Source organism: Agelaius tricolor, unplaced genomic scaffold (assembly GCF_023055355.1).
Source record: "Agelaius tricolor isolate 1412-34295 unplaced genomic scaffold, bAgeTri1.0.p SCAF_11, whole genome shotgun sequence".
NCBI lineage: Eukaryota > Metazoa > Chordata > Aves > Passeriformes > Icteridae > Agelaius > Agelaius tricolor.
Window position 1 is genome coordinate 26,175,397 of NW_027269271.1, and position 24,912 is coordinate 26,200,308.

General features: G+C 50.1%; 1 protein-coding gene across 6 annotated transcripts in view; it reads right to left on the reverse strand.

The window, feature by feature from the left end:
• Positions 1-4,055: 4,055 nt before the first annotated feature.
• SSBP3 (single stranded DNA binding protein 3) overlaps positions 4,056-24,912 on the reverse strand; it is a 55,627-nt gene continuing 34,770 nt past the window's right edge. The window contains exons 5-18 of one of the 6 annotated variants that reach the window (XM_071436791.1): positions 22,284-22,373; positions 14,461-14,541; positions 13,605-13,664; positions 11,641-11,707; positions 11,455-11,531; positions 8,579-8,643; positions 8,431-8,479; positions 8,190-8,225; positions 7,931-7,985; positions 7,446-7,516; positions 6,648-6,726; positions 6,421-6,449; positions 6,131-6,232; positions 4,056-5,572 (exon numbers count right to left, since the gene is read on the reverse strand). In XM_071436791.1, the coding sequence (XP_071292892.1) occupies positions 5,543-5,572; positions 6,131-6,232; positions 6,421-6,449; positions 6,648-6,726; positions 7,446-7,516; positions 7,931-7,985; positions 8,190-8,225; positions 8,431-8,479; positions 8,579-8,643; positions 11,455-11,531; positions 11,641-11,707; positions 13,605-13,664; positions 14,461-14,541; positions 22,284-22,373 (891 nt within the window). In that variant the 3' untranslated portion in view covers positions 4,056-5,542. Of the gene's footprint in view, positions 5,573-6,130; positions 6,233-6,420; positions 6,450-6,647; positions 6,727-7,445; positions 7,517-7,879; positions 7,986-8,189; positions 8,226-8,430; positions 8,480-8,578; positions 8,644-11,454; positions 11,532-11,640; positions 11,708-13,604; positions 13,665-14,460; positions 14,542-22,283; positions 22,374-24,912 lie in introns of all 6 variants that reach the window. The other 5 variants (XM_071436790.1, XM_071436793.1, XM_071436792.1 and 2 more) reach the window with 5 other exon arrangements.

Sequence of the window (24,912 nt, forward strand, 5' to 3'; positions counted from 1 at the left end):
GAACATAAGCCAGTCATTATTCCTGTGCGCAGGCTCTGCTCTCAGTGTGCTTCTGCACAGAGCCAGACTCAAACCTATTCCCGAGGTTGCTTTGAGTCCCTCTGAATGCAGAAGAGACTTACAAAGCTTCAAGGGGAAAGCCTGAGCCACGAGGCTTTTTCATTCTGCCTGGCTTTGACTTTGTTTTACTCCTGGCTGCCGTGGGATGCGTCGTGCTGCCCTGTGCTTAGTTCCCAAAGCACTTAATCGGAGGGATTGCTTTGTTGGATCTGTAGAACCACAGTCCTTTTATCCCCCAATCCTGGATGAAGAGACCTGTGCATTTGGGGAAAGTGGTGTAGAATGTAGCGGGAAACTTTGGTGCCTGTAGCTGGTATTTGCTGCTAAAAATACAAAGGAAGAATTTCTTCCTGCCACACAGAGTTAACTGAGCAGGAAGCATATTCTTTTTAACATGGGGGGATTAGTGTGGGTTTTGTAAAATGAAAGCTAAATTAGCTGCAGCCAAATGTAGAATGTTTTGCAGTTCTGGTACCCTCCAGCACATGGGAAGGGAGAGGACAGCCTGCGCTATTTTAAGGTGTGGAAGAGCACATTTCCAAGAAATTCATCTCACTTCAGTGCCTTGTGTCAGAGGCTGGTCTGTGCTTTGTGATCCCTGGCCATCTGGATGAGCACCCCAGTTGTGTGTTCCAGCCCCAGTCCATCAGGCAGCTCCTCTCTGCAGGCTTTGGGAACATTCACCAGTCACATTTGAGGTCAACAATTGCACCCCGTAAATTGGGATGCAGTGGCTGCAGGCTAAATTAACAAATCCCTCCATAGTTAGCAGAAGTGCTTGAAAGAGAATAAAAACTCATAAAGCGTTGCAATGCTCTGCATCATCTTAATCCTGCCTGCTCCAGGGATGCCTAATTCAGCCCATCGGAGTGAATCTGTTCAGGTCTGTGATTTGCAGCCAGGTGTTTGGGAATACATTTTACCAGAGCTGTGCTCTGTGGAGCCTGTCACACGCAGTGGGTGTTTCTTTCTCGGGCTGCTGGCTCCCTGCTGTGTCACACGGACCCTGCCTGACATCCCCTCGCTCTTCCAGCTTCGGGTCATTACCCGTCCTAGGGAGGAAGCCCTGTAGGGCAGCCAGCTGCCTGTTAGCATTCCTGAGGAGAGAATTTCCCCGAGGAAGCCTGCTGGAAGAGCAGCTGTGGTGGAGAGGGGTTGTGTGGAGGTGAAACACCTCATGTGCTTCTCGTAGATGTGGGAATTTGTGGGGATGGTCTGTCTGGAAGAGGCAGAGTCCCTTCAGTTGCTTTTACCTCTCAACAAAGACATCTCTGTCAGGGCAGGCAGTTGAAGGGGAGAGACTGAGGGAAGCTGGAACCCTGCTGTGTCCAAGCTGAGCTGAGACAAAGCACAAACACGGGGAGGGATGGACGAAGGCAGAGCAAAGGCAGTTTTGAAAAACAGCGGAAGCAGGGAGACATGGGATGGTCAGCAGGAAAACAAGGCTTCAGGGGTTGTGTGAGGCACCAGGAAGGCACTGCAGGTGAGGGGATCATACACAAGGGTGTAAGGCCATGTCCCTGCTTTGCTGAGGCACAGCCCCTCTCACCTGAGGCTGGGGGGAAGTGGTACTGGAGTGTTGTTGGAAGGAGCAGCTGATCCTTGTGCAGGGAATGCTCCTCTGAGGGCTGATCCTTGTGCAGGGAATGCTCCTCTGAGGGCTGATCCTTGTGCAGGGAATGCTCCTCTGAGGGCCTGGAGGGGAGCTCAAGCTGTGGGCAAGTGGAGCTCCCAGCTTGGCACCTGGCACAGATGCTCAGGTTGGCCCCTTGTGGTCCTTGAACCAGGCAGCCCCTAGCACCTCTCCCTGGTGTCCTGCTGCACGTCCCAAGCACACTGCATGGCTCAGCTCTCCCAGTTCCTCCAGTGTGGCCTGCTGGAATCGGCCCAGCTGAGGCAGGTGGGCTGGGGAGCCCAACAATGGGTCACAGGAGCACATCTGGGTTGACATCAATAACTTATAAAGGCTCTCAGCACACAAATGGCGTTACCTCAGCACGGACCAGGGCCAGGCATTAACTTTTCATGAACGGCAGCCAGGGAAGCAGAACGTGCAAGAATGAGGTGGCAGGAGCCCGAGATGAGGAGGCAGAGGAGCCTGGCTGCCCACAGGAGAGCTCTGCAGGACCCAGAGGAGCCTGGCTGCCCACAGGAGAGCTCTCCACCACTCCACACTCCCTTCCCCTGAACCGCTCCCACTGCAAAATCCAGCTCCACAGGCTGCACACATCGTGCCAACAAGTACACATCGTGCTCAGCCTGGAGCCCCTGGTTGTTCTGATCCTCCTCCTGCATTTAATTTAATGAAAACTAATGGGGGAGACAATTATCCCTCAGGCTGGGCTCAGGAGACGTTTCGAGGAGGGAACTTGGCAGTTTCATGGTGATATTTAATAATACCAGCCTGTAACCCTTAAGAACCATCAGGAAGGACTTTTCTATGCCCCACAATAAAAACACAAGGGGCAGCAGTGCAGGAGCCTGCTGCTCTGGGCAGCCAAGCAGGGCCTGGGTGGGCAGGGATGGCCCAGGGCTCTGGGAGAGCAGGATTTCCTCATCAGCCTCAGCCCCTCAGGGGTCATGAAACCAAGTGATGGACAATGCTCACACTCTGCTTTCTGCAAAGCACAGAGGGATGTGATCGCCTGGACCAAAGACCTAAAACTTCCCAATCTTTCCCCCAGCCTCTGATGCTGCCCATTGGGGAACCAGGTTGGGCTGCCTGGGTTTCTCCATCCCCAGTAGTCCTGGAGCTGTTTGTTCCTGGGAGGGTGTGTGCACCCACCCAGCACCGCGGCTCTTGCCCAAGGAGGGGTCACTGACCCCACAGCAAGCTCAGTATTTGTGTATTTGAGAACAACACTCGTGTATTCCACTCCCTTTCCTACCTCCCAGCAGGGCAGGACTCTGGCAAAGGGAAGTGGCAGCGCCCAGCTCCTGGCCCAGGGAGCTGCTGCAGGGCAGACCAGCCTCCATCACCACCACGCTGGTGTCCCAACTCCCCCAGCCTCTAACGAGCAAAGCCTGGGGAGCAGTGTACCAAAATCCCCTTTTAGCCCCTAAAGCAGCCCTCTCTGCCTGCAGCCTGATGGGCTGGGTGTGGGGAGGGCAAGCATCCAGCCAGAACATCCTCAGCCCGGTGCAGAAAACACTGACCATATCTAGGCTAAATTTTCAGAAATACTTAAAAAAAAACCCCAATTCCAAGAAACAAAGAGGCTTCACTAAACCTCACCCAGGTCCTGAACTGCATCCTGAATGGTCCTGAATCCTTTTGGGATTTTGAATTCCCAGGCTCAGCCAGTCCTCCTAAAAAGCCACCTCAGCTCTGCATCACCTCTGCTCCTGCACCCCAAATCTGGGGCTTGGCCCTTGCTAAAGGCTGGAAAAAAATACCCAACTCCCACCCTGGGTCTGGCAGCAAACACCAGGAACAAACTGCAGAGCACCGAAATCAAATGTTTATGTTGATATTTATTACAGCAGGGGGAGGGGGGAGAAGGAGGGGGAACCGTTTCATTCAAAAAACCATCCCATACCAATGAAGACAATAATTTAGCTATTCATTTTAAAATACATTAAAACCGGTCCTTTCATTTCCTCACATCAGAACAAAAAAATTAAAATTAAAAAAAAAAAGGAAAAAACCCCCCACACCTGAACAAGATGTAAAGTGGAAAAGGTAAAAATTTGACCCCTTGGGGAGCCCCTGGGTATGCAATGCAACAAATCTGCATTAATTGGAAAATATTAACCTGACTGTAACTATGAGACTGACACCCTCAGACCCCCCATCCCACCCGCCCCTCCCTCCCTCCTGACTTTCTACAGGTAAAGCAGAATGAAAATGCCTAGGAAAAAGAAGGCAAACATTAAAAAAAATTATTATTCGTATTACACACTAAAAAAAAAAAAGTTGTTTTGTCATCTCATGTCTTGCAGTCAGAATAATAAAAACAAGCCAAATGTCCCCCAAAAACATTTCAATGAAGGGGTGCGGAAAAAAGACATCCCTTTAATAAAACATTATCAACAAATATCGTACACAAACTACAATGTATAATAATTATTTTTTTTTTCCCTCTCGGTAATTTTCGAACCAGACTACAAGGTAAGAAAAAACACTGAAACAAGATACAATGCTTTCAATAATCCGCACAAAGGTCAAATCCAAGGGAGAGAATATTTTACAGAATATGATATACATGGAGCAGAAATGGGAGCTGGAGAAAAACCAAGACCAAACTACAGGGTAGTGTCATGTACAGAGATCCCAACCCGCCGCCTTGGCTCGTCCCTTCCTCTCCCACCAGAAGGAAGGGCCTTCGATGCTTGCCATTAATTTTTATTTTCTTGTTACAGAGCGAGCCTACAGAATAGCAAGGTTACATTTTAACAACAAGAAATCCTTAAAAAATATCTCCATCCAGTTCCAAATCATAGATAAGTGAAATCCTGACAAGAGCACATCTCTAAAGAAAAGAAATCCCCCCGCAAAATACCCCCAAAGCAAATAAAACCCCCAGAAAATCCCAAAGTTAGCTGGAGATCACAGTTTCAAAGTCCCAGGTCAGATTAACCCCTTTTTTTTTTTTCTTTTTTTTTTTTTCTGGTGGATTTAAAAAAAAGAAAAGTTATTAAAAAAAATCTATTTTTGCAGTGAACCAGCTGAAGGATTCTGGGGAAGGGAGGGACAAGAGATTTCTTCTTGTACTCAGAGGAGGGGGAAAGACTAACACAGTGCATGCCACAGTCACAGAGAGCAAGATCACGATTCATTGGAGGATGTGATCCTGGAAGGGGTCACCTGTTATATTAACAAGTTTATAACGAGGTGCTGGAGTCTCTTCCCCAAAGCAGATCTTGTTAACTGGAGGAGGAAGCGTTGTGCTGCAAACGAACCAAAAAAAAAAAAAAAACCAAAACCAAAAACAACCCCAAAAAATACACGGGAAAAAAAAACCCAAAACAAAAAAAAAAAAAAAGAAGAAAAAAAAAAAACAAACAGGCCTTCTGAACGAAAACCACCATTGTAAACTGTCCAGTTTATTTAAAAAAATGACTACAACAGAGACAACATGATTTCATATCTAGACTAGCTTCCTGGTGTCGCACGGCACAAACATACAACAGGTTCGGTTTCTGTCTTTATTTAAAAGAACAAAGCAAAGAGATCGGAGTTGGGTGCTAGAGGCTTCCGTTTGTTTCCAAAAAGAAGTGTCATGTACATATATAAACCCTTCTGCACAAAGAAGGATCTTGTCATGTCTTGAAATATTTTAAGTTTTGTCCTTCATGTTTTATGGAATAAAAAGTTCAGCCTTTTTATTGCATGAAACTAAACCTGGGGTTTTGGCCCCCGCCACGCGTGTCCCTGCCCATACACCTAGCTTCTTCTTCTTCTTCTTCTTGCATAATTCGTTGAGATCCTCCGAACGGCAGCTGACTCTCTTGATCCTGGAGAGGAGGAGGGGGAGGGAAATCACACACTCATCGTCATGCTGGGGGAATACTGCAAGAGAGACAGAGCCACGGTGAGAAACCAGGCGGGTCACAGCCCCAGACATCGAAGGGAGGGATGGATGCAAAAGAGGCTGATGACAACTACACAGCAACCTAATTGGATCTAATAAACCAGGAAGAGAGGATATGCTGGAGACTCCAATTTATCAGGGCCTAATCTGCGCTTGTAACTTGCTTTTCCGGGAAGAAAATCAGCAGAACAGTATGGGGCGAGATGCAATTTGAAACAAATAATTAACATGCACATGTGTATATGCTGCTAATAGAGGAAGAACAGGAGGGATGTCTGCAGCCACCCATGGAGCCTCCAGTTGGCCAGGCCAGCACAGCCACCTCTGCACCAGCTCCTCTCCACCTGTGCACTCCATCCCACCACAGACCCCAAGCTCCCACTGCCTCATCTCCTCCTGCCCACTCTTCTCTCCTGCAGCAGCTCCCACATGGCACAACCCAAGTCCAAAAGGCCCCCACTGTGCCAAGCCCACCCATCCCAGTGCTGGGACACCTCAGGGACTGTCCCCCCATCCCCAGGCAGGCACTCACTCACATTGTCATTTTGGAAGGAATGGAGAAAGTTGCCTCCCAGCTCCCCGTCGTCTCTTGGAGTGCCCGGGGGATTGCTAATGCCACTTATGTTGTTTGGAGAATTCTGTGGGAGATGGAGGGGAGGTGGTGAGCGGGTCCCCACAGCCCCCCTGAAATGCCACAGGGGGAGGACACAGCCCTGCCCACCCCAGTCACATTCCCTGTGTCCCCATCCATCAGGGTCACAGCAGCACCCCAGTGCTGAGGGAAGGGCAGATCCCACACACCCGCCCTGCAACCAACCCCACTTACTTTGGGAAGTCCATCTATGTCTCCTGACCCTGCAGAGAGGGGAGAGAAAGGAGAAGAGCCTTACTGGGCCTGCAGCCATGGCCCTGTGCCCCCCAGAGCCCCGCTGACTTCCCTCCAAAGGCTCTGCTTTGAGCACTGGTGCCAAGTGGGGGCTGACTCCAGGATGGGAACAGGCACTAGGATGCTCTGCCAGTGTCCCCCAGGGGCTGGAGGACATCAAGGCTCACCTAATGATCCGTTCATGTGATGGGGCTCCATCCCGCCCATGCCGCCCATGGGGCCGTCAGAGCCGGGGCCCATTGGGAACTGCGCAAGAAAAAGGTGACAAACCCAAAATCAGCCACAGAACAACCCCAAGCAGCTGCCACGGTGGCTCCTGGGGACTGTCCCTGCCCCAGCCATCCCTCTGGAGCAGGGCAAGGAGGGAGGTATGGCAGAATCACTGAATTGTTGAGGCTGCAAAAGTCCTTTGAGATCACCAAGTCCAACAGTCAACTCAGCACCCACTAAACCATACCCTGAAGTGCCAGATCCACACATTTCTTGGACACTTCTAGGGATGGTGACTCCACCACTGCCCTGGGCAGCATATTCCAATGCTTGGCAACCCCTTTGATGACAAAAAGTTTCTGAATATCCAATCTAAACATTCCTTGGCACAACCTGGGGCTGTATCACTGCCTGAGGCTGCGGGGCTCATGGTCCTCTGGGTTCACCCATAAATTTGGCTGGATGGCCAACCTAGAGCTGCAGCACAGCACTCCAACCGGAATTCCACAGGATTTAAGGTTGCCCATATCCCACAAAACCCAGCACCTTGGCCGGAGCAGCAGGACTGCTGCTCTCTTAATAAGCATAAAAAATTAACAAAGTCGCCCAAGAGTTAATCGCTTTTTGATGGTTTGTTTTATTTCTGTTTTGTAACAAATGGCTGAAATCAATTAAACTGCTTTACTCTCAACTGATGAAGTTAATTATGATTTGTTATGGTATCTGATATGTAAATTATTAGAAAGCAGACTTACATTTGATCGACTGCCTGCGGGCGGTACTGGATTAATCATTGTGTAGATGTTGTCACTTGAATTTGTTGAATCTGTGGAACAGTGAAGCCCAGTAAGTCGGGTGATTAATTCATTTCTTAATTAAAACAAACTCATGCCACTTGAACTCATTCTTTTGTATTTTATCACCCAAAATTCCCTCTAACTACCACCATTTTCTGGTTAATTTGTATTTAATGAAGATCCACAAAGTTTTTAATCAAAGAAATTCAACTGTGAAAAATAATTCAACTCCTGGCTGGGAAGGGTGGGGGGATAATTCCTCACCTTCCTGAGCCCCCCAGCATCCAAATCCACAGGGGGATGTAGGAACATCCCCAAATGCAATCCCAAAGTCAAGAAGCCCATGCTACTCACTTCCCAGAAAGCCAAAACCCATAAAAATTGGTCATTACCAACAGGGCAGGGATGGCCCTGGAGAGAGAGGGGTCTCAGAGGGCTCGTACCTGCAGGACTGGGCATGATGGGTGTCCCTGGAGGGCCACCGCCGCCGGGCGGACCCTGCGGAAACAAAGCTGGTGTCAGATGTGCAGACATGAGCGCTGCCCACCTTTCCATGTTTTCAAACACCTCCCCCAAAACCAGCCCAACAGCAACTTCCAACCCCCAAACCCAGCCCAGTGCCACCTCCCACGGCACTGACTGCCCCCTCAAACCACACGAACTCCTGATGAAAGGACAGACAGCAGGGGCAGGAGGACTCACCACGTATGTACCAGGCGATGAAGAAGAGTATGGGATCTGTAGGGACAAGAGGGACAGGTTCAGCCATGGGTGCATCCCACCAGGGCACGGCTAAGACCCCCTGTGCCCCCTCAGCCTGGCCAGGATGGGAGTCCCAGCAGCCTAAGCAAGAGGCTGGGGAACCCCCTCTAATTAGCAGGGCTCAGCTAATGGGGAATGATCCCATTTCCATGACATTTCCCAACCAACCCAAGATACTCACTGAGTTAGCACTGCTGGGGTTCGGCCACGGTCTACCAGCGCCTGGCCCCCTGGGGACAAAATTGAACAGGGGTAAAAATAAACCTTGTGTTTTTCTGCAGACAGTCCCGAGCCCACGGTGAAACCTCCCAGTGTGGGGATTGCCTTACATGTTAATTCCAGGCATGCCAGGACCTAGGGAGTTGGGTGGAGGTCTCATGCCGCTGCCGTAGTTCTGCAACGATAACCAAGGGTCAGTCTACCGTAACGTGCAGGACACCAGAGAGACAAGAGAAAGGGGGAAAAAAGCCAATAAACAAACAAAAAAACAAGCGGGTCTGTGTGCAAAAATGAGCTTAAAAAAAAAAAATTAATGACGATGAACATAAGAGGCAATTGTGTTAATAAAAAAACCCCAGGCAGCTGAATATGGATGGGAGCCAGGCTGAGCCCCAAAGTTCCCCCTCCCTGCTCTCTTTGGAGGGAAAACATCCCCCTCCCAAGCTCTGTGCACAGCCCCCAGCGCCAGCAACAGCCTTTTGGATTTTTCCCTTTGTGCAGGAGAAAACGGGCAGGAGGAGGAGAAAAGGCACCACTTGGAAGGTTCCTGCTGCAGTGTAAGGATGAGGAAAGGCTGCATGAGCTCCCCCCGAGATGGAGCACTCCTTGCTCCCTGGATGACTGCTGGAGTAGGGAACACCAAGCCAGGCTTGTTTTTCTGTTGCTCCCCAGCTCTCTGCTCCATCCCCTGGAGCAGGCGAGGGCAGGCAGCCCCCTGGGCCCCCTCTCCTGCCTTATTCCTCCCTGGCTTAGCCTCCAGCTGGGACTGGGAGCCTCAGATCTGCATCCCTCATCTCCTAAAACCAGCTCTAGTACAAAGCCAAGCCCAAGGCAGTGGAGGAAGAGGAATCCCCCGAATGCTGTGCTCCATTTGGTCTGTGCTTTGCTCCGTGTGCCCTCCAGGCGATGTGCAGCCAGATTTAGGTCCAGATTTAGGTCGCGTTGCCACTCTTCCCCTCCCACCTCCCTCTCTTCTGTAATGCATCTTTTTGGACTGTGTTTCTGCCATTTAAAGAAAAAACTGCTACAGCAGGAGGAGGAATGGCTGGCCACTTCCTACACCACAGCCCCTTGGAGTGCTCCAAATTGGATTTTAAGTACAATACTTTAGTATTGTCAGTTTTTACCTGAATTTACCAGTGCACGGTGCACTGCTGAGGGCATCACTAAAGTTTGTTTTGAAGAGGCAGAAAAGGGTTTTCCCCAAACAAATTACCAGCAAGTCCCTAATTGATAGAAATTTCAGCCATTTACACTGAATAGCAGCATCAAGCCCCTTGTTTAAAAAAAAAAAAAAAAAAAAAAAAGGGCTCAGCATTTTTAATTGGAGCTGAAAGGCTGGAAAATGAAGCCAGCTGAAAGATGCTCAGGGAGGGTGAGGAGGGAACGCAGCTGCGCCGAGCGACCTGGGCAAGGCACCACCAAAACCCAGAGAGCTACAAACCCTCTTCATATTGGTGCTGGCAAACCCTGTCCTGGCTTCTGCAGAGCTACAAATGGGACTCTTAAAGGGAAAAATGCAGCAGCAATCAGCTGAAAAGGGATGATTCATCACTGCTGTGTAGTAAGGAGCTGCTGTCAGGGCTCCAGGATGTCCTGGCTGGATGTTCTGAAGCCCTCTGGAATCATCTGAGAAGTATTTAGGAAGGTCCCAATGCAAAGCTTAGAGGAAAACAAGCCCAGAGCACACAAGGTGTGAGGGGCTGCGGGGTCTGGGTCGGTATTTTTGGTGGCTGCCTGCGCAGGCGCCGATTCCTGGATGGCTGCAGGCAGGCAGCGCCTGTGGGTGCCAGATTGGGAAGCCCAGCGCTTCTTCAGGGAAAGGCTGCCTCTTAAAAAACCTCTCCCTAATGTACATACACAGGGAACGGTGGAGTCAAAAATAAAGCTCTGAACATTTCACAACTCCTGCCGGCTCCCGGAGCCGCCGCCATCCCACGCGGCGCTCAGCGCGCGCTCCCCGCTTCCAAGTTTCGCGGAGAGCTCTGGAAGTGGGAAGCAGCCTCCCCCGGGCAAGCCGCCGCCGCTCGCCTTGGCGCAGGCCATGCTTGCAAATGCCTTTGTTTTTTTTTTTCCTTTTGGGTGTAATCCTCCAGGAAAGGAGGATTTCAAGCACAGCAGCAGCGCTATGGGAGGGCTTGCCGGTGAAACGATGCTTGCGCAGGTTTTTTGTCCCCTGCCCGAGGATGGATTCAGGTGCCCGTGGACGTGGCTGAACACCCCTGAGGAGCATCCTCAGGTTGGTGCTAAAGACATGACACAACTCCCTCTTTACACAACATTCACTTATCTCAACAGTCTCCAGGGGAAAAACAAAACAAAACTCCAGCGCGCCCGCTCATCTCCTGACAGACTCTGATCCTCGCGCTACAAACTCCACGTAGGCGACGATGCAGAGAGGATAAACCTCCAACCAAAATATGGTAATCTGGTTTTGAAGTCTCGTAGAAGGAACAAACAGGAGTGAGTCAACAACAAGCCACTCCATGAACTGAATCAACGGAACGACAGCATATATTAACCCAGATCTGCTTAATTTCAAGTTTACTCCCCTTTCCTGAAATACAGAGCTCAAGCAGGCAGCAGGAAGGGCAGGTGGAGGGGAACCTCGCAGGGGAAAGCCTTATTCCCTTTGCTCAAGGGATCTTTGCCATTTCTTTTTATTTATTAATTTCAAATGCAAGCCTCCCTCCCTTTCCTGCAGTTAGGGTTGTAACTGTTTCCCAGGCAGGCAGTGTAATGCACTCAAAGGCTGCTCCAGCTCGGAGCTAAGTGCCATCCCCTCTGACAGAAGGGCAGGAGGGAGGCTCTAATACCCTTAATGAGCTCTGAAGACCTCACTCCTGTTAAAAGGAGGGATTTCCAGATGCAAGACTAATGTAAAACACATTAACACTAATGGGGGGACAGAGTGTGGGGGGGAACTCCAAGCCCCAGGAGGTTGCTCTCATGGTTTGTGTAGGATGTGCTCTGGCACCGGGCTTACCTGCGGACCGGGACCCATGGGGCCCATCCCTCGCGGAGGATTCATCCTTTGCATGGGGCCGCCCATGTTGGGGTGCCCTGTTGGGAGGAAAGCAGGGGTGTTATACGGCACCACAGCCACTCTGCATCCCGAATTAACAGCTAATTAAGAACACCAGTGCTTCACCCCCTGCTCTGCTGGGTTTACCTTGCTGTCGCGTGGGATCCATCGAATTGGGCAGCAATGGCTGTGTACCGGGAACAGCACCCGGGGGCTGTGAAAGCAAGGGAGCAAGATTAAAAAAAATAAATCCTGCATCCCCCTGCATCCTCCTGCATCCCACATCCCCCTGCATCCTCCTGCATCCCACATCCCACTGCTACAGCCTCCACGTCTTTGCCTCCCTCATCCTTCTGCAAACCCTCTCTAAACCCCAAACAAGGCGTTTCCCCCTCCCCTCATGCCAAATGCTGCTGTATTTTAGGAAAGCAGGGGAAAACCCAGGCTGAGCAGGGCAGTGGTGTCAAATCCAGCAGGGAAAGGTGACCAACAGCGTGGCACCCTGGTGACACACAGCACCAGGGCCAAACCAGGCAGTGATTCACTGGCTCTGGCAGGGAGATGCTCCATGTGCAGCAGAGCAAGGCCCCCTCCCCAAACTCACATTCCACTCAGGCAATGCTGCTATTTAAGCTTCAAAGGCTACTCCAAGCAGATAAAGGGGAAGAAAAATGCAGATACTGTCTGCCTGAGGGAAGAAAACTGTAAACAGCTTTGCTACACTGGATGCCAACACCGAGAATCCCATGCTACAGCACAAGCTCTGGGTGCACACAGCTGTGCTGAGGCACAATCAGCCCAATCCCAAGTTTTTTGCAGGCTGGAAGCCGGCAGCAGGAGGAAGATAAACCAGGAGGGTTGCAGAGGTGGATATTTACACTTCTGCTGCCTGACCTTCCTGCCCGCCTATTTATTCCTCTTGTCCCTCAGGATGTGACCATAACCTCGCTGAGCTCTGCCTAGGTACAAACATAAGTTTTTTATGTGGTGTTTGGGGAGAAAAATGAAATCTTTCTAATTAACTTTACCCACTCCTGGATGCTTGATCCTGCTGTGGGAACAGCCTCCTCAAACCAGTCCCTCCTGCCTCTCCTGCCTGCCCAGCTCACTGTGCTCACCGGCAGCAGAGCCTGGGATGAGCCAAGAACCACTGCAGGATGGGGTCCTGTTAAAACTGACCCATGAGGAGGTGCAGTGAATTAATACCTTGTTAGATCATCCATCAGTGGCCTGGGTGGAAGGTTCTTCCAGCCATGGGGGTCCTCCATTAGCCCCTTCTGGGTTTTTCTCAGCTACATCTCAGCATCAGTTAGCAAATTCCAAAGATTCGAGTCCCAAATCCAGCAAGCACAAACTCAGAGCAAGCTGGTACATCCTACTTCCTGACTATCCTGCTCTTTCTGCTAATTAGACCTACAGAAGAATCATGCTGATAGCCAAAAAAAAAAAAAAAACAAGCTCCCAAGATAATTTTTAACAGACACCTTTGCTGCTCAAAGGAATTACAGGTTTCCTTTAATTTCCCTTTGGTGACAAATTTGGTCATTACTCTACAGATCTGCATGGCACCACTGTCAAGGAGATGAATTCCTTAACCAAAGGCCATGCATGCGTCCAGGCAGGGCGTGGGGTGGAAGCCTCCATCCACAAGGCCAGAAACAAACTGCCCTTGTATAAGCTGGGATAAGAGGATAAACCCAACCCAAAAAATTCAGCGGTGACCTGCCCCGCTTGACCCCGCCGCTGATCTAAACACTCGGTCAGCCCAGCAGCAGGATTATCTCCATCACTTTAATTTTCTGCGATTGCAGGGAAAATCCAGCCAGGCAGCGAGCATGCAGCATGGCACAGCCCTGCTGGGAACACCATGGCTGGAAAGCAGCACATTCCCCACTGCTGTTTCCACCCTGGATAGGCCCAAACCCCACAACAAAATTAAACCATCATCGTTGAGTGACACCTGATGATCCGGCACTAGGAAAGAGGAGGGTGACCAAGGAGGTGATGCTTGCCACCCAAACCCAAGGAGCATCTGCAGGACACCTGGCTCTCATCCCCCTTCCCAAATAACAGCTACCCCTAGGAAATCCAGGATCCTGGGAGTGCAGTACCTGGTTGCCCATCCTGATGGGGGGCCGGGGACCTCCGGCGTAGCGCGGCGACATGAATGGCTGTGGGGACACAAAAGGGGGTCAGGGCTGAGCCCTGGGGAGGTGGCACGCTCCCCACGCACGCTGGTTAGCCTGTACACACTGGTTTTGTTTTTTTTTTTTTAATTTTTTAATTTTTTTTTTTTCTGGAGACATCCTTTTTAAAAAAGTGACGTTTCAAAAGGGAAAAAAAAAGAGAAAGGTGTCTGGACTCTGTTTTTTAGACATTTTTCTCTGTAGGTTTATTGTTTGAGACGGTGTTTGACATTGGCAATACTAGGTGAGGCTGTTAAAATTAGTGCATGGGAAACCCTGGGTGTTAGATAATGTTCAAGTTTAAATATATAGAGATATATTAAAAAAAAAAGTGGCAAATAAGCACATACAGACACGCACACACAAAAAACCCCAGTGCTAAGTACTGAAAAAAAAAAAAAGAAGAAAGGCTTAACGTTACTTCTTTTTACAACTGCTGCTACTAACAGAAGCTTAAAAATCCACATCAAGTTAAATTTCTCAGGCTACCTTGGGAAGGTAAAACAGTCTGATACCCACGATTGACTTCTCAGTCCATTGACAACTGCATATCCAAAAAAACACCAAAAAAAAAAAAAAAAAAGAAAAAAAGAGAGAAAGAAAAAAAAAAAAAGAAAAAAAAGGGGAAAAAACCAACATTTTGCTTCGGAGCTGGGGTGCCCGGGGGGATGCTCCCCGGGGAGCGGGTACCCGCTGCCCAGCATGCTTACAGAGGGGGGAAAAAGAAGTAAATCGAGCGCACGTCCCGGTTCACAGCCCTACCCATCACTAGTGTCTTTACCTGACTGTGGGGTCCCATCATGCTGTTAGGATTGTGGGGTGGAGGCTGTGCGTGTGGCGAGGGCTGTGACCCAGGCGGTCCCTGTGAGGTCAGACAGTAGAAGGAGGTTATAGATTAGCACATGAAAGCGCAGAAAGAGCTAAAAAAGGATTCACGGGTGGACCTGTTCAGTCAGGGAGTCAGTTCTCCCGGTTTTTAAATAAATTTTTTTTCCTTTTTTTTTTTTTTAATTGAGGTTCAATTCATTTGCAGCTGAACAATGAGTAATGATATATGCAAAAAAAATATATATTCAAAATCAGAACATCTGTCAAAATACAGTGGCCACATTGAGAGTAAACGGTCCAGTGGTTCAACCAAGTCTGCAATGATAAACACACAGGGAAACACTTTTCAGGGGCGTGCAACGAGGGAAAAAAAATATGCAGGAGAGGACCAGAGAGGTTGGGGGGAGAAATAGAAAAACTACCCCCAAAACAAAAAAGAAAAAAAAGAAAAAAAAAATTCTAAAAAAAATTTTAAAATAAAAATGATTTTTTTCCTCTCTCATCCCAAAGGTTGGAAACACCTCCGGGTTTGTGTTTTGACCGTGGTTCATTGCAGGTGCTGGAGTGAGCAGAGAGGATGAGGAGCACATCCCAGCTCACGCCTGGGCAGCATTTGGGTGGCACAGCTGGGGCTGCACCGCCACGCTGAAGGGATGCAACATCCTTCCTCGAGGTGCATTCCCTAAGGATGCCAGTGAAATGGCTTGCGAGCAAAGAAAGGATGTCTAGGGGAAAAAAGGAGAGATTAGTTGGTGCAGGTTTAAGACTGCAATGCAGCAGTCGCTGACATTTTGGGCTTGAACGCCCACTTTAAATTTTTTTTTTTTTTTAAATTTCCCTTAAAAGCACAAAATGAAAATTTGCTTGGAAAAACCGCGAGCTCGGTGCAAGAAATATACCGGTGCGTGTTAACGTGAGGAAAAAGGGGGGAAAAAAAGAAAAAAAAGAAGAAAAAAAAAAGAAAAAAAGAATATTTTTTGAGTCCAAGGAGGTGTAATTGGTAGAGAAAGCAGAGGAGCTCTGTCAGTAGGTGATGGGAAGCGACGGCAGGCTCCAGGACCGGCGCCGGAGCAGATGTTCTCTACCTGCCTCGTTACTAATTTCAACAAGTGTTCGCCTTCTAGCTGCTGCCAGCAATGGCATGGTTTGTTACCATGAGCAATTTTCTTAATTAACAGACATTAATTAGCCATTTAGCAATTTTGCAAGCATTTGTTTAGCAGCTTTCCTAAACATGAATACCACTGTGATAATGGTACTGATTAGAGGGTCCCCTAATTAACAGTACAGGGAAGGAAAATTGAAATCACATAAATTAAAAAGGGAGGGGAAGTTAATGAAGGCAGGACATATTTGCACCTGCAAATCTTTTGTACAGCGGAAACTTGAGTGCAATGTAAATAAAGTAAGAGGGTGGGTTTTTTCTTCTTCTTTTTTTTTTTTTTTTAAATTTTTTTTTATTTGAATGTTTCAGTGGTGAGATGGAGCCAAGCAGATTTAAACCAACAGCCTCCTGCCAGCTTCTCTGCTCCAGCCGCTGATATCCCACCACTTACACCACCATTTATCTTCCAGGTGCCAAAAGGAACCAGCCCCTGCCCTTAGTTCCTGGCCAACCTCATCTGGATGAGGTCACAGCACCTCAAGACAACCCTCCCCACTGCCTTCTCCATCCATGTCCCACCAGAGAGGAGAAGACAAACCTCTGAGGTCCAACTGCAGCATCAACCTCCTTTAGCAGAAGTCCTCTCCAGGCATGGAAGTTGACTTATTTTTGCTTCTGAGCTGCTAACTCTGTCTGTGAATGCAAAGTGCAGCAGGGGCAGCAGACACCTCCCACCATCCCCCAGTAAGGTCTGGCCACCCCCAAAGCCCTTCCTACACATCTCAGCTGCAGGATTTGGGGTAGGGAAGATCAGAAGAGGTGAATGAGTGATGAAACCAAGTGGAAGGTAAAAACCAGGGCTGGCAGAGGCCAAACCTCAAGCCCATCAATGCAAGAGCCAGTGTCCTCCACGATGCCTGCCCTGTGCTGCAGGAGGGGGTCATTGCTGTCCAGGTACTGATGTCCTTCCCCCTGTATCCCACAGCAGGTGAGGGTGTGGGGTGAACAGGTACCTAACACACGGGGGACACAGCCACCTGAAGGCACCCTGGCTGGGCCTGAAGTGACGCTTGGGGTCTGCATTTCGAGCTGGAGAGCAAACACTGTTTGACTACTGGAGAAGAAGCATCTATGGGACACAGCAGCATTTCCACCAGAGAAAAATCCCCTGTGGCAGCTGGATCCAGAGAGCATCATTGTTTGTGCTGCTGAGTGCATCCTCTGGAGCGAGCTCCCGCCCCAACACCAAGGCTGCTCCCGGGATGCTCCAGGCTCGGCGCCACAGCATCCCTGCCCCTGCTTTATCCCATGTGGTACTGCTCCCAGAGGACCCTTCTGGATAAGGTGACGCCCAGCTTGTGCAAACGTTTTGGCAGGCAGGCAGGAGCTGAAAGCTGCTTTTTTATTTCTCCTTCTTTTCTTGCTTGTTCTGTGCGGCAGCATCCAAAATGTTCGCTCCAAGCTGCGACCGCCGCGGCCCCCTCGGCAGGGCTGCCCTGCTCTGTCAGAAAGGCAGTCCCTCTGCATATTGTTATCTCCATAAATACTTGCAGATGTTTCGGGGCTGGGACCCATGCTGGGCTGGGAACGCCTGCTGGAGTGGTTGGGTTTTTGCACGGGATTGCCTCGCTGCAGAGGGAGCAGCAGATGATCCCCATGGATCACGGCGGTTGGGACAAGTGTTTTGCAGAGATGACATGTGGGCTCCAACCAACAGAACATCCCCTTTTTCTTAAAAAAACGTGTGTTTAGCAGTTATTAACTACTCCTGTTAAAGGAGGAGGCTGAACACATGCTGTCCTGCTTCCTCCACCTCCCTCCATCCAGCCCTGGAGTCGCATCCCTGCGGCACAGCTCCTTCTGACACGCCATGCTGGGGGAGCAGGACCTGCTCTGCAGCTGCTTCACTCTCATCTCCAGACCAGCACTGGAAACCCCATCATCTCTCAAGTTTTTCCTTTTTTCCCCAAAACTGGACACTCTTTGTGTGGGGTTATTCTTCATCTTCCTGTAGCTGCCTCAAAAACACCCAAAAAAGAAACCCAACAGCTAAAATGGTGTTAAGAGGAAACTGTTTCCAACAGCTGCCAGTGCCCCAACCTCCTCTCTGCTTCATTTCTTTCTCCCCTCTACACTCCAGGGACTTTAAAAGCCCAACCTGGCCCGCCGGACAGCCGAAGTTTGCTGCCACAGCTGCTTCCTACAGGGAGTTTCCAGGAGATCAGGTTATTTCCACTCTGTCTTTCATGAGCTCGACTCCTCAAACTTCTTGTAAAATATTAAAGATGGAAAATGGCACGAGCGATCATAGCTCTGTGTGTGTCAATTTATGTTTCCAGCGTAATTCACCACAAATGGATCATGTTTTATGGGCTACATACTTTCAGCTAATGGGGGAGTTTTGCTATTTAAAAACATTTTCAAGCACCTCTGGGGGTGGCAGAACAAGGCAGGATGGTACGAGAAGGCAAAGCATCACTGCCACGAGACACCGATGGTTTCGAGTTAGCAATAGGGAGGCATCTTGTGTTTAAAATACCTGCCCCTGCCTGCCAGTTTTGACGTTAGAAAACACTAAAATAAATTAGATGGATATTAATTAAAGCCATGCCTGGGTTTATTGGAGAGGAGATTTATTTCTACTGAAGGAGAGAGATGTTTTGCAAGTTGACAAGGAAAAAAAAGAGAGCTATCTCTGAAGGAGCCTTTAGGAGAGATGCTCCAGTTGCCTTCAAAGAGAAAGACCCCAGTTGACTTCCAGCGTGTGCTGCTGGGTGAGGACCTTCCCGAGACAAGTGAGGCCAGGAGAGGTTAGACAAGGCAAGGCAAGGCAAAGCAAGGCAAGGCAAAGCAAGGCGAGGTTAGGCAAGGCAAGGCAGCAAGGCAAGGCGAGGCGAGGCGAGGCGGGCCAAGTTCCCCCCGCAGACAGAGAAAGGCAGCCGTGGGCAGGAGCTCTGCCTCGCCTGCAGCTGGGGCTCCCAACTGCAGAAGCCTGGTTTTAAGGAATATGTTTAACACAAGCTCTTCAGGAAACAAACCCGTGTCAGCCAGAGCCAAGAACAGTCACCTCCATCTGGCTGGAGCACCCGAGAGAAAGTTGACTGCAAATCCCACCATATGCTCCAGACGCTCAGTACAAAAGCCTCGGGCATCCTGCTAAACTTCCAGAAAAAAAACTTTCTCTGATGCTTGCTTTTCCTTTCCTCCAGTTTGTAGGCTACCTTCCTTCAAACCCTGCCTGGTGCAGGCTGGTACCAAGTTCTACCCCAGGATTTTTGGAAGAGCAGCCTGGTTTTATGGAAGTGGCTGGCTGGAGCTGGTGGCACCCGATAAGCAGTGGGAAATCCCACTGAGACATCAGGACAGCAGGGGGAAAATGGTGGCATCCAAGGGGGGAGCAGGACAACATGGACCCCTTCCTATTGTCCCTGGCTTCACCATCCTCACCCCACGGGCGACCTCACCCAAAGGGGGGAAGTCTCCAGGGCGTGGGGAGGAGAGCTGGGGAGGGCAGGGGATGTGTGGGGGGAGCCCCCCGGGCTCTGGAGGCCCCGTCCTCCCCAGCTCCCGAGGTCTGTCTGCATTAGGGGGCAGTGTGGGAACACGGAGCAGCCGGTGCTTTGTTTTGGTGCATCTCGGCGCCGAGCCGCTGATGCATAGCTAACGCAGCGCCGACATTGATTTATGGTCAACTTTCCATTTCATCAGCGCGGGGTACGGGGACTCTGCCTGGGGACAGCAGGCATGCCTGGGGGGGCTGCTGACTCGCCCTCCCCCCGGTTGTTTAGTGGTGTAAAGGTGTGGTATTAATTGCTTTCAATTTTTTGTTTTCCTTCCTGTATTTCCCTGGCATCCCCCCATCCCTCTTGCGAGGGATCTGCACCCCGGCATCAATCCAGCTTTCAAAACAAAAGCAGGAACGCCTCTGATGACCTTTAGGAGGATGAGCAGAGGGTTTGTTTGCTCATCTCAATGGGACAAAGAGAGAGATTTAAATAAAAGCATCTACCCATGCTGGCCGTCCACCCAGCCAACCTTTTGTCCGGAGCGCAGCCGATGCTGTGCTGTTGGCTGGCACCATGAAATGCCCCAGCAACCCAGGAGTGTCATGGGCCTCTCCTCTCCCATCATTTTGGGAGATTCTGCAGGCTGCACTTCCCTTGGCCCCTGACCTGAAGGGCACTGCTGGGCACTGGGAAGGGAATCTGACTGCAAGGCAGTGGCTGTGGATGGGCGCTGCAGCCTGGAGTCCTCCTTGCTTCTCCCTTGCCTGGAGCACTCCTTCTCCTCCAAGCTCACTCACATGTGTTTGGGCTACAGAGTCCCAGGTCCATATCAATTTTTCCCTTTGCCTGTGGTGGACATCTTCACATGCAGGCCTGGGGGGGGGTTCAAGCATTGCAAAGTTTCTGCTACCTGAGCTTTGCTGGGGACTCACTCCTCAGCTCCCTGTGTGACTCCCCACCATGCCTGGACACGATCAGGCTCTCTAAATCCTTTCAAAAACTATCTGTCCATGCCTGCTGCCCTTGGGGATATCCCTTGCAGGTCCCTGGTGCAGAAGAGCAAGATGCTGAAAACCCCTGAGCCATCTCCTGGCATGAGAATGGCACTGGCTGAGGTGGCACCACCTCACTCACTCCCAAGGCTGGCACACCAAGGGTTGGGGAGAAGTCTTTTCTATCTTCTGTGACCTTTTTGTTTTTGCCCTCTGAATTTAGGCACTTTAATCTCCTACAGATAGGAAATTACCCCCGAGCTGTGACTGGCTCGACACTGAGCCTCCAGCCCATCTCTGCAAGAGCTGCTCTCCAGCATCTCCTGAAGCTGGAATGAGCCCCAGCACCCGCAATAAATCAGACAGGCTTTCATGGAGGCGATGTTCAGACTGTGTTAAAAGGTGGGATTTTTCTTCTGCTTTCCATCCCGAGGGCTGGGAGGAGAAACCAGATGTTGGAGGGCTTTCAGGAAAGGCAGGCTCTTGAGATGTCACATGTGAGCCATATGCACCAGCACCCATCCTCTCTTCCCTCTGGCAGTGCTGGGGATGGGCAGCATAACCTGTCCTGGTGTTATTACATTGTCTGGGGTGTCAGGATCCACTCCTGCTTCTGAGCCACCCCCTACCCTAGTGGCTCCTGGGCCAGCTGCACGGGAGGCAGGGAGCCAAGATGGGTTGGTTGCTCCTGAATCAGACCCTCAGTGCAAAAGTGCTACAGGAGGGCAGAGAGGAAAGAAGGGGGCACAGCTTGGAGGCTGTCAACAGGAAAGAATCGAGACGGCAGCATGAACAGTAGAAGTCTGGAGAGATGTGACTCCTCTCCCTCACCATTCCCACTCTGGGAAAGCCAACCCATCCTCTCGATGCCTTGCCCTAAATTCCTGCCAGTTTTGCAGCCCTCGCAGCTCGGCGTGAAGCAGAAGCCCCAGAGGACAGTCAGCTTCACCGCGGGGCGAGATCAGGACGTTTTGGAGAGACATTTGTTGGAAGCAGCAGCTTGGCACTGGGATTGCTGGCAGCAGCTCTGACCTGCGAGATTCCATCTCCGCCGTTGGCTTCACCCCCAGCCCCGAGCGCTGCTGCAAGGCTCGCCTGTTTTAGGGTTCCCCATCAAAATCGGATATTCTTACTTTGTCAGAAGCATGTTCAGGAAATGGGATCTCTCTTTCTCTCTCTCTCTCAAAAAAAAAAAAAAGACAGGACCCTCCTTCCCCCTTCCCACACAAATGTAATCGCTGATATCGGGCTCAGATATCGCCACAATAAATCACAAGCTCCTTATCGAGCTCGCCTGTCTACTGCCCGAGAAGTTCTCCCATATACAAATCACAAGCCCAGATTAAAAAAAGCCCAGCTTGCCAAAACAAATATTCCTTTCAACTCTTATCCCATTTTTTACACGAACAAGTGTTTCATCCTCAAGCAGGAGGATTTTAAAGCACCGAAAGCTTATGTTGCTGCAAATCAGTGCAGCTCACTCCAGGCAAAGAGATTCCTGAGGAAAAACCCTCAAGGTTCAAGGTTTGAAAACTCCTTTTCTTTGTGCTTCTTGCTACCCTGTCTGTCAGCACCACTCCAAACATGTTACTCCCTCCTCTGTCAGAGCTTGTTTTGGGATAAGGAAGGAGCGAGGGGACTTTGGGGACTTTGCTGGGTATTTGCTTACAAGGTGCCTCCATTGCATTCAGGGATTTGGCTGGAGCCCACTCCCGCCTGCAGCCGCAGCCAGGGTTTGTTAATGCATTCAGTGATTGCATTTGGAAAAAATCAAGTGGTTAACCAGAGGAGGGGGAAAAAGTTTCAGGAATCAAAATCCAGAATGTTTTCAATTACACACGTCTGTTAGGACTGGAGAACAAATACAATCCCAACCCAAACACAAACCAAGCAGCTTTGGAAAAAAAACATTGGTTGTAAATACACAGTAACCTCTTCGAGCAAGAAAGGAATTTGCTTTAAGGCCACAAAAGATAGAAAGCAAACGTGGAAGGACAGGAGAACACAAGTTATTCCTAGACAGGTCAGCTGTGCAGGCATGCTGCTTCCTTAGCATCCTCTTGGGGGAAAAAAAATCCAACAAAACACAGGCAGGACAGCGCTGACACCCAGAGCAAAAGCAAACACGTGCGTGGTTGGAGGGGAGGGAGCAGCAGGAGGAGCCACAGCCTACCTGGAAGAACCCGGGCGGGATGGGGCCCCCGGGCATCCCGTCATTCGGGGGAATGTTTCCAAGCACGGGACTCGGGGCAGCAGCTGCGCTCTGCGGGGAACAAAACCAGGGCAAACATGGTCAGAGTTATGACAAAAGCACGTTAAAAATGCCACCTCTCCTGCCACATCCCACTGAGTCCATCTGCCTTGTGTCCCCGGAGCCCTGAGCAGGATGCTCGCAGCTGGAGGGACACCGGCCTCTGTGACTCACCCACCGAGGAGATGGCCACACACAACCTGGGAGATGATTCTGGGGTTTGTTTATTCATTTACCCAGGCATTGAGTCTTGTTAATCCACCAAGGAGCCACATCCAACGTGTAATTTTAGGGAGAAGCTGTTTGAAAGCTTTAAAATGCTTCTCCTCTCATCTCCCCACAATGCTCACTGGTTTAGCCCTGTCCTTTGAAAATTATGCTTCCCTGACCTCACCAGCATGCCAAGGCTTTATTATTAATTTCCAAATTCACTGCATTCACATTCTCCCTCGTGCCTCCCTAGAATGAGCCACCAGACCCAAAAAGGAGGGACAGGGAGAGACAAGGGGTACCTGGACACCCCACTCACTCCTCTCAGCATCCCTATTATTCACTTCTGAGAAACACCAGTGTGATGGGAAGCTCCTACTCTGAAGAAAAATATAAGAAAAAGATCTTCTCTAAAAGCCACTGCTGGTGACACATCCCTGTCAGAAAGGAGCAGTACTGTGCCATCCAAGTGCACCCCAGTTTGCCCAACACCAAGTGACCCCATTCCAGTAACAGGGCAGTTATAAAGGCATCCCAGTGGCGTTAATTGGATTTGGATCACTGAACTACTCCCCTCACCAATTTTTATGATGGACGTACCCACCTAAAACCATAGTGGGAAAACTTTCCACTGAGGAAATCCCACGAGCAGATGGGGTACATGTGAGCCTGCTCAGGCTTGGTTTCACCCAACAAACCCCACGTCCCAACAGCAGCTGAGCCAGCCCCGGCTCCCGACCGCATCCGATGCAGCAACAACCACAAGATGTGAGCACAGGGGGAAGCCAGGCTGTCAGGGCAGCCTGAAAAATTAAGGATTATTACTAAGGATTGCCAAGATGGGATCCCCATGTTTGGTCGGCAATCCTGCTATTCCTGATCAGAGAGCCTTGCAGAGGCAGGGGAGCACCAGACTAATCATTGCCTTGTGCCTTCCCAGGGCATCCCTCGTGCCCCTCACCATGCTCTCCAGCAGGAGCTGGCATGCAGGATGTGGGATGAAGGCCAGGACCACGCCGGATGAGGGGGTGGTTTTCCTACCCCAGCATCTCAGAGTTGCAAGTGTCACAGACAACAGTGGAGGCTGATTCCCCAGTAAGAGCCTCCCTTCATGAAATAACCAATTCCCCCTGAGGCTACAGGGTCCTGCAGCCCCAGGCACACCCCATGCCACGCTCCCTCCCCTGCCCCTGAACAAGGCATCCTGAACAGCCTTCCCCCCATCAGCAGCAAAGGCCAGATCTGAGTGTTTTTACAGTTAATAAAAAAAAAAAAAAAAAAAGTCCTGGCAGGAAAAATAAGCCTGCCCATTCCAGGCTCTTTTTATACATCAGACGGCAGCAAAAATAGATGGGAGAGGGAGTGAACCCACTTCTCCCCCTCCCTCCATCCCCCCAAGTGGGTCAGCTATAAAAGTAAAACCAAATCTTAATCCAAGGCCATGAACATATTGCAGTTTCTCTGCAAAGCAGATGACTGTTCTTAATGCAAAAATATATAAGACTGAGCCCCAAACTGCAGCGAGCCCATTTGGAATTTCCTTTATTAAACCCTCTATCACGCAAAACGCTTCTCTCCCAAGGCGGCAAGCGCTGCAATAAAGCTGCCAAGGTGATATTTTATGGTTTCAAGAGATTTCCAGCACACTATAATCCTTTGCTTAGGGAATCTCCCAAAGCGAAATGGATCCCAGAGTGGTGGGAAGTGAGCAGGAACATGGATTTGGGGATCTGGGGCGAAAGGCTCCTCTGCTCTTCTCCTCCCCTCTGCAACAGGGAGCAGAGGGAGAAGGGCAGAGGAGCCAAAGAAAATCTTGAAGCAAATGCCCATTTTTCCACAAAACCACAGAGTATTTTTCCGTGTTAAACACCCTGAAACCTCACCTATGCCTTCGCAGCGTAAACGGGGATTTAAAGTTCCTCACACATGTGGCGCTTGGCAGAACTTGGTAATTAAAAACCCGCAAGTACCCTGAGCATATTGTAGGATGAGAGCCAAATTGGTCAGCCCTTGATGAATGATTTACAAGGCTGCGAAGTGACATTTTATTTCTTTTTTTTTTCTTCCCCTCCCCATCACCGCTGCTAAGGTAAACACTGAGGCACCTTTAGCCCTGGTGAAGCGATGGGAGCGCAGCTGTGGCTGGAGCAGCTCTGTAAAACACTTGGGCATGCCAGAAATGAAAGAAAAAAAGGCAAAAAAAGACAGCAGGAACAACTTTTCCAAGCCTTAAGGGTGAGCACCCAAACCCTAAGGGTCAGCGCACAAACCCAAGGGCTTTCCAGCACCCATTTCCAGGACTTTTTTGGCCACACAGCTCCTCCCACATGGTTTATTTTCA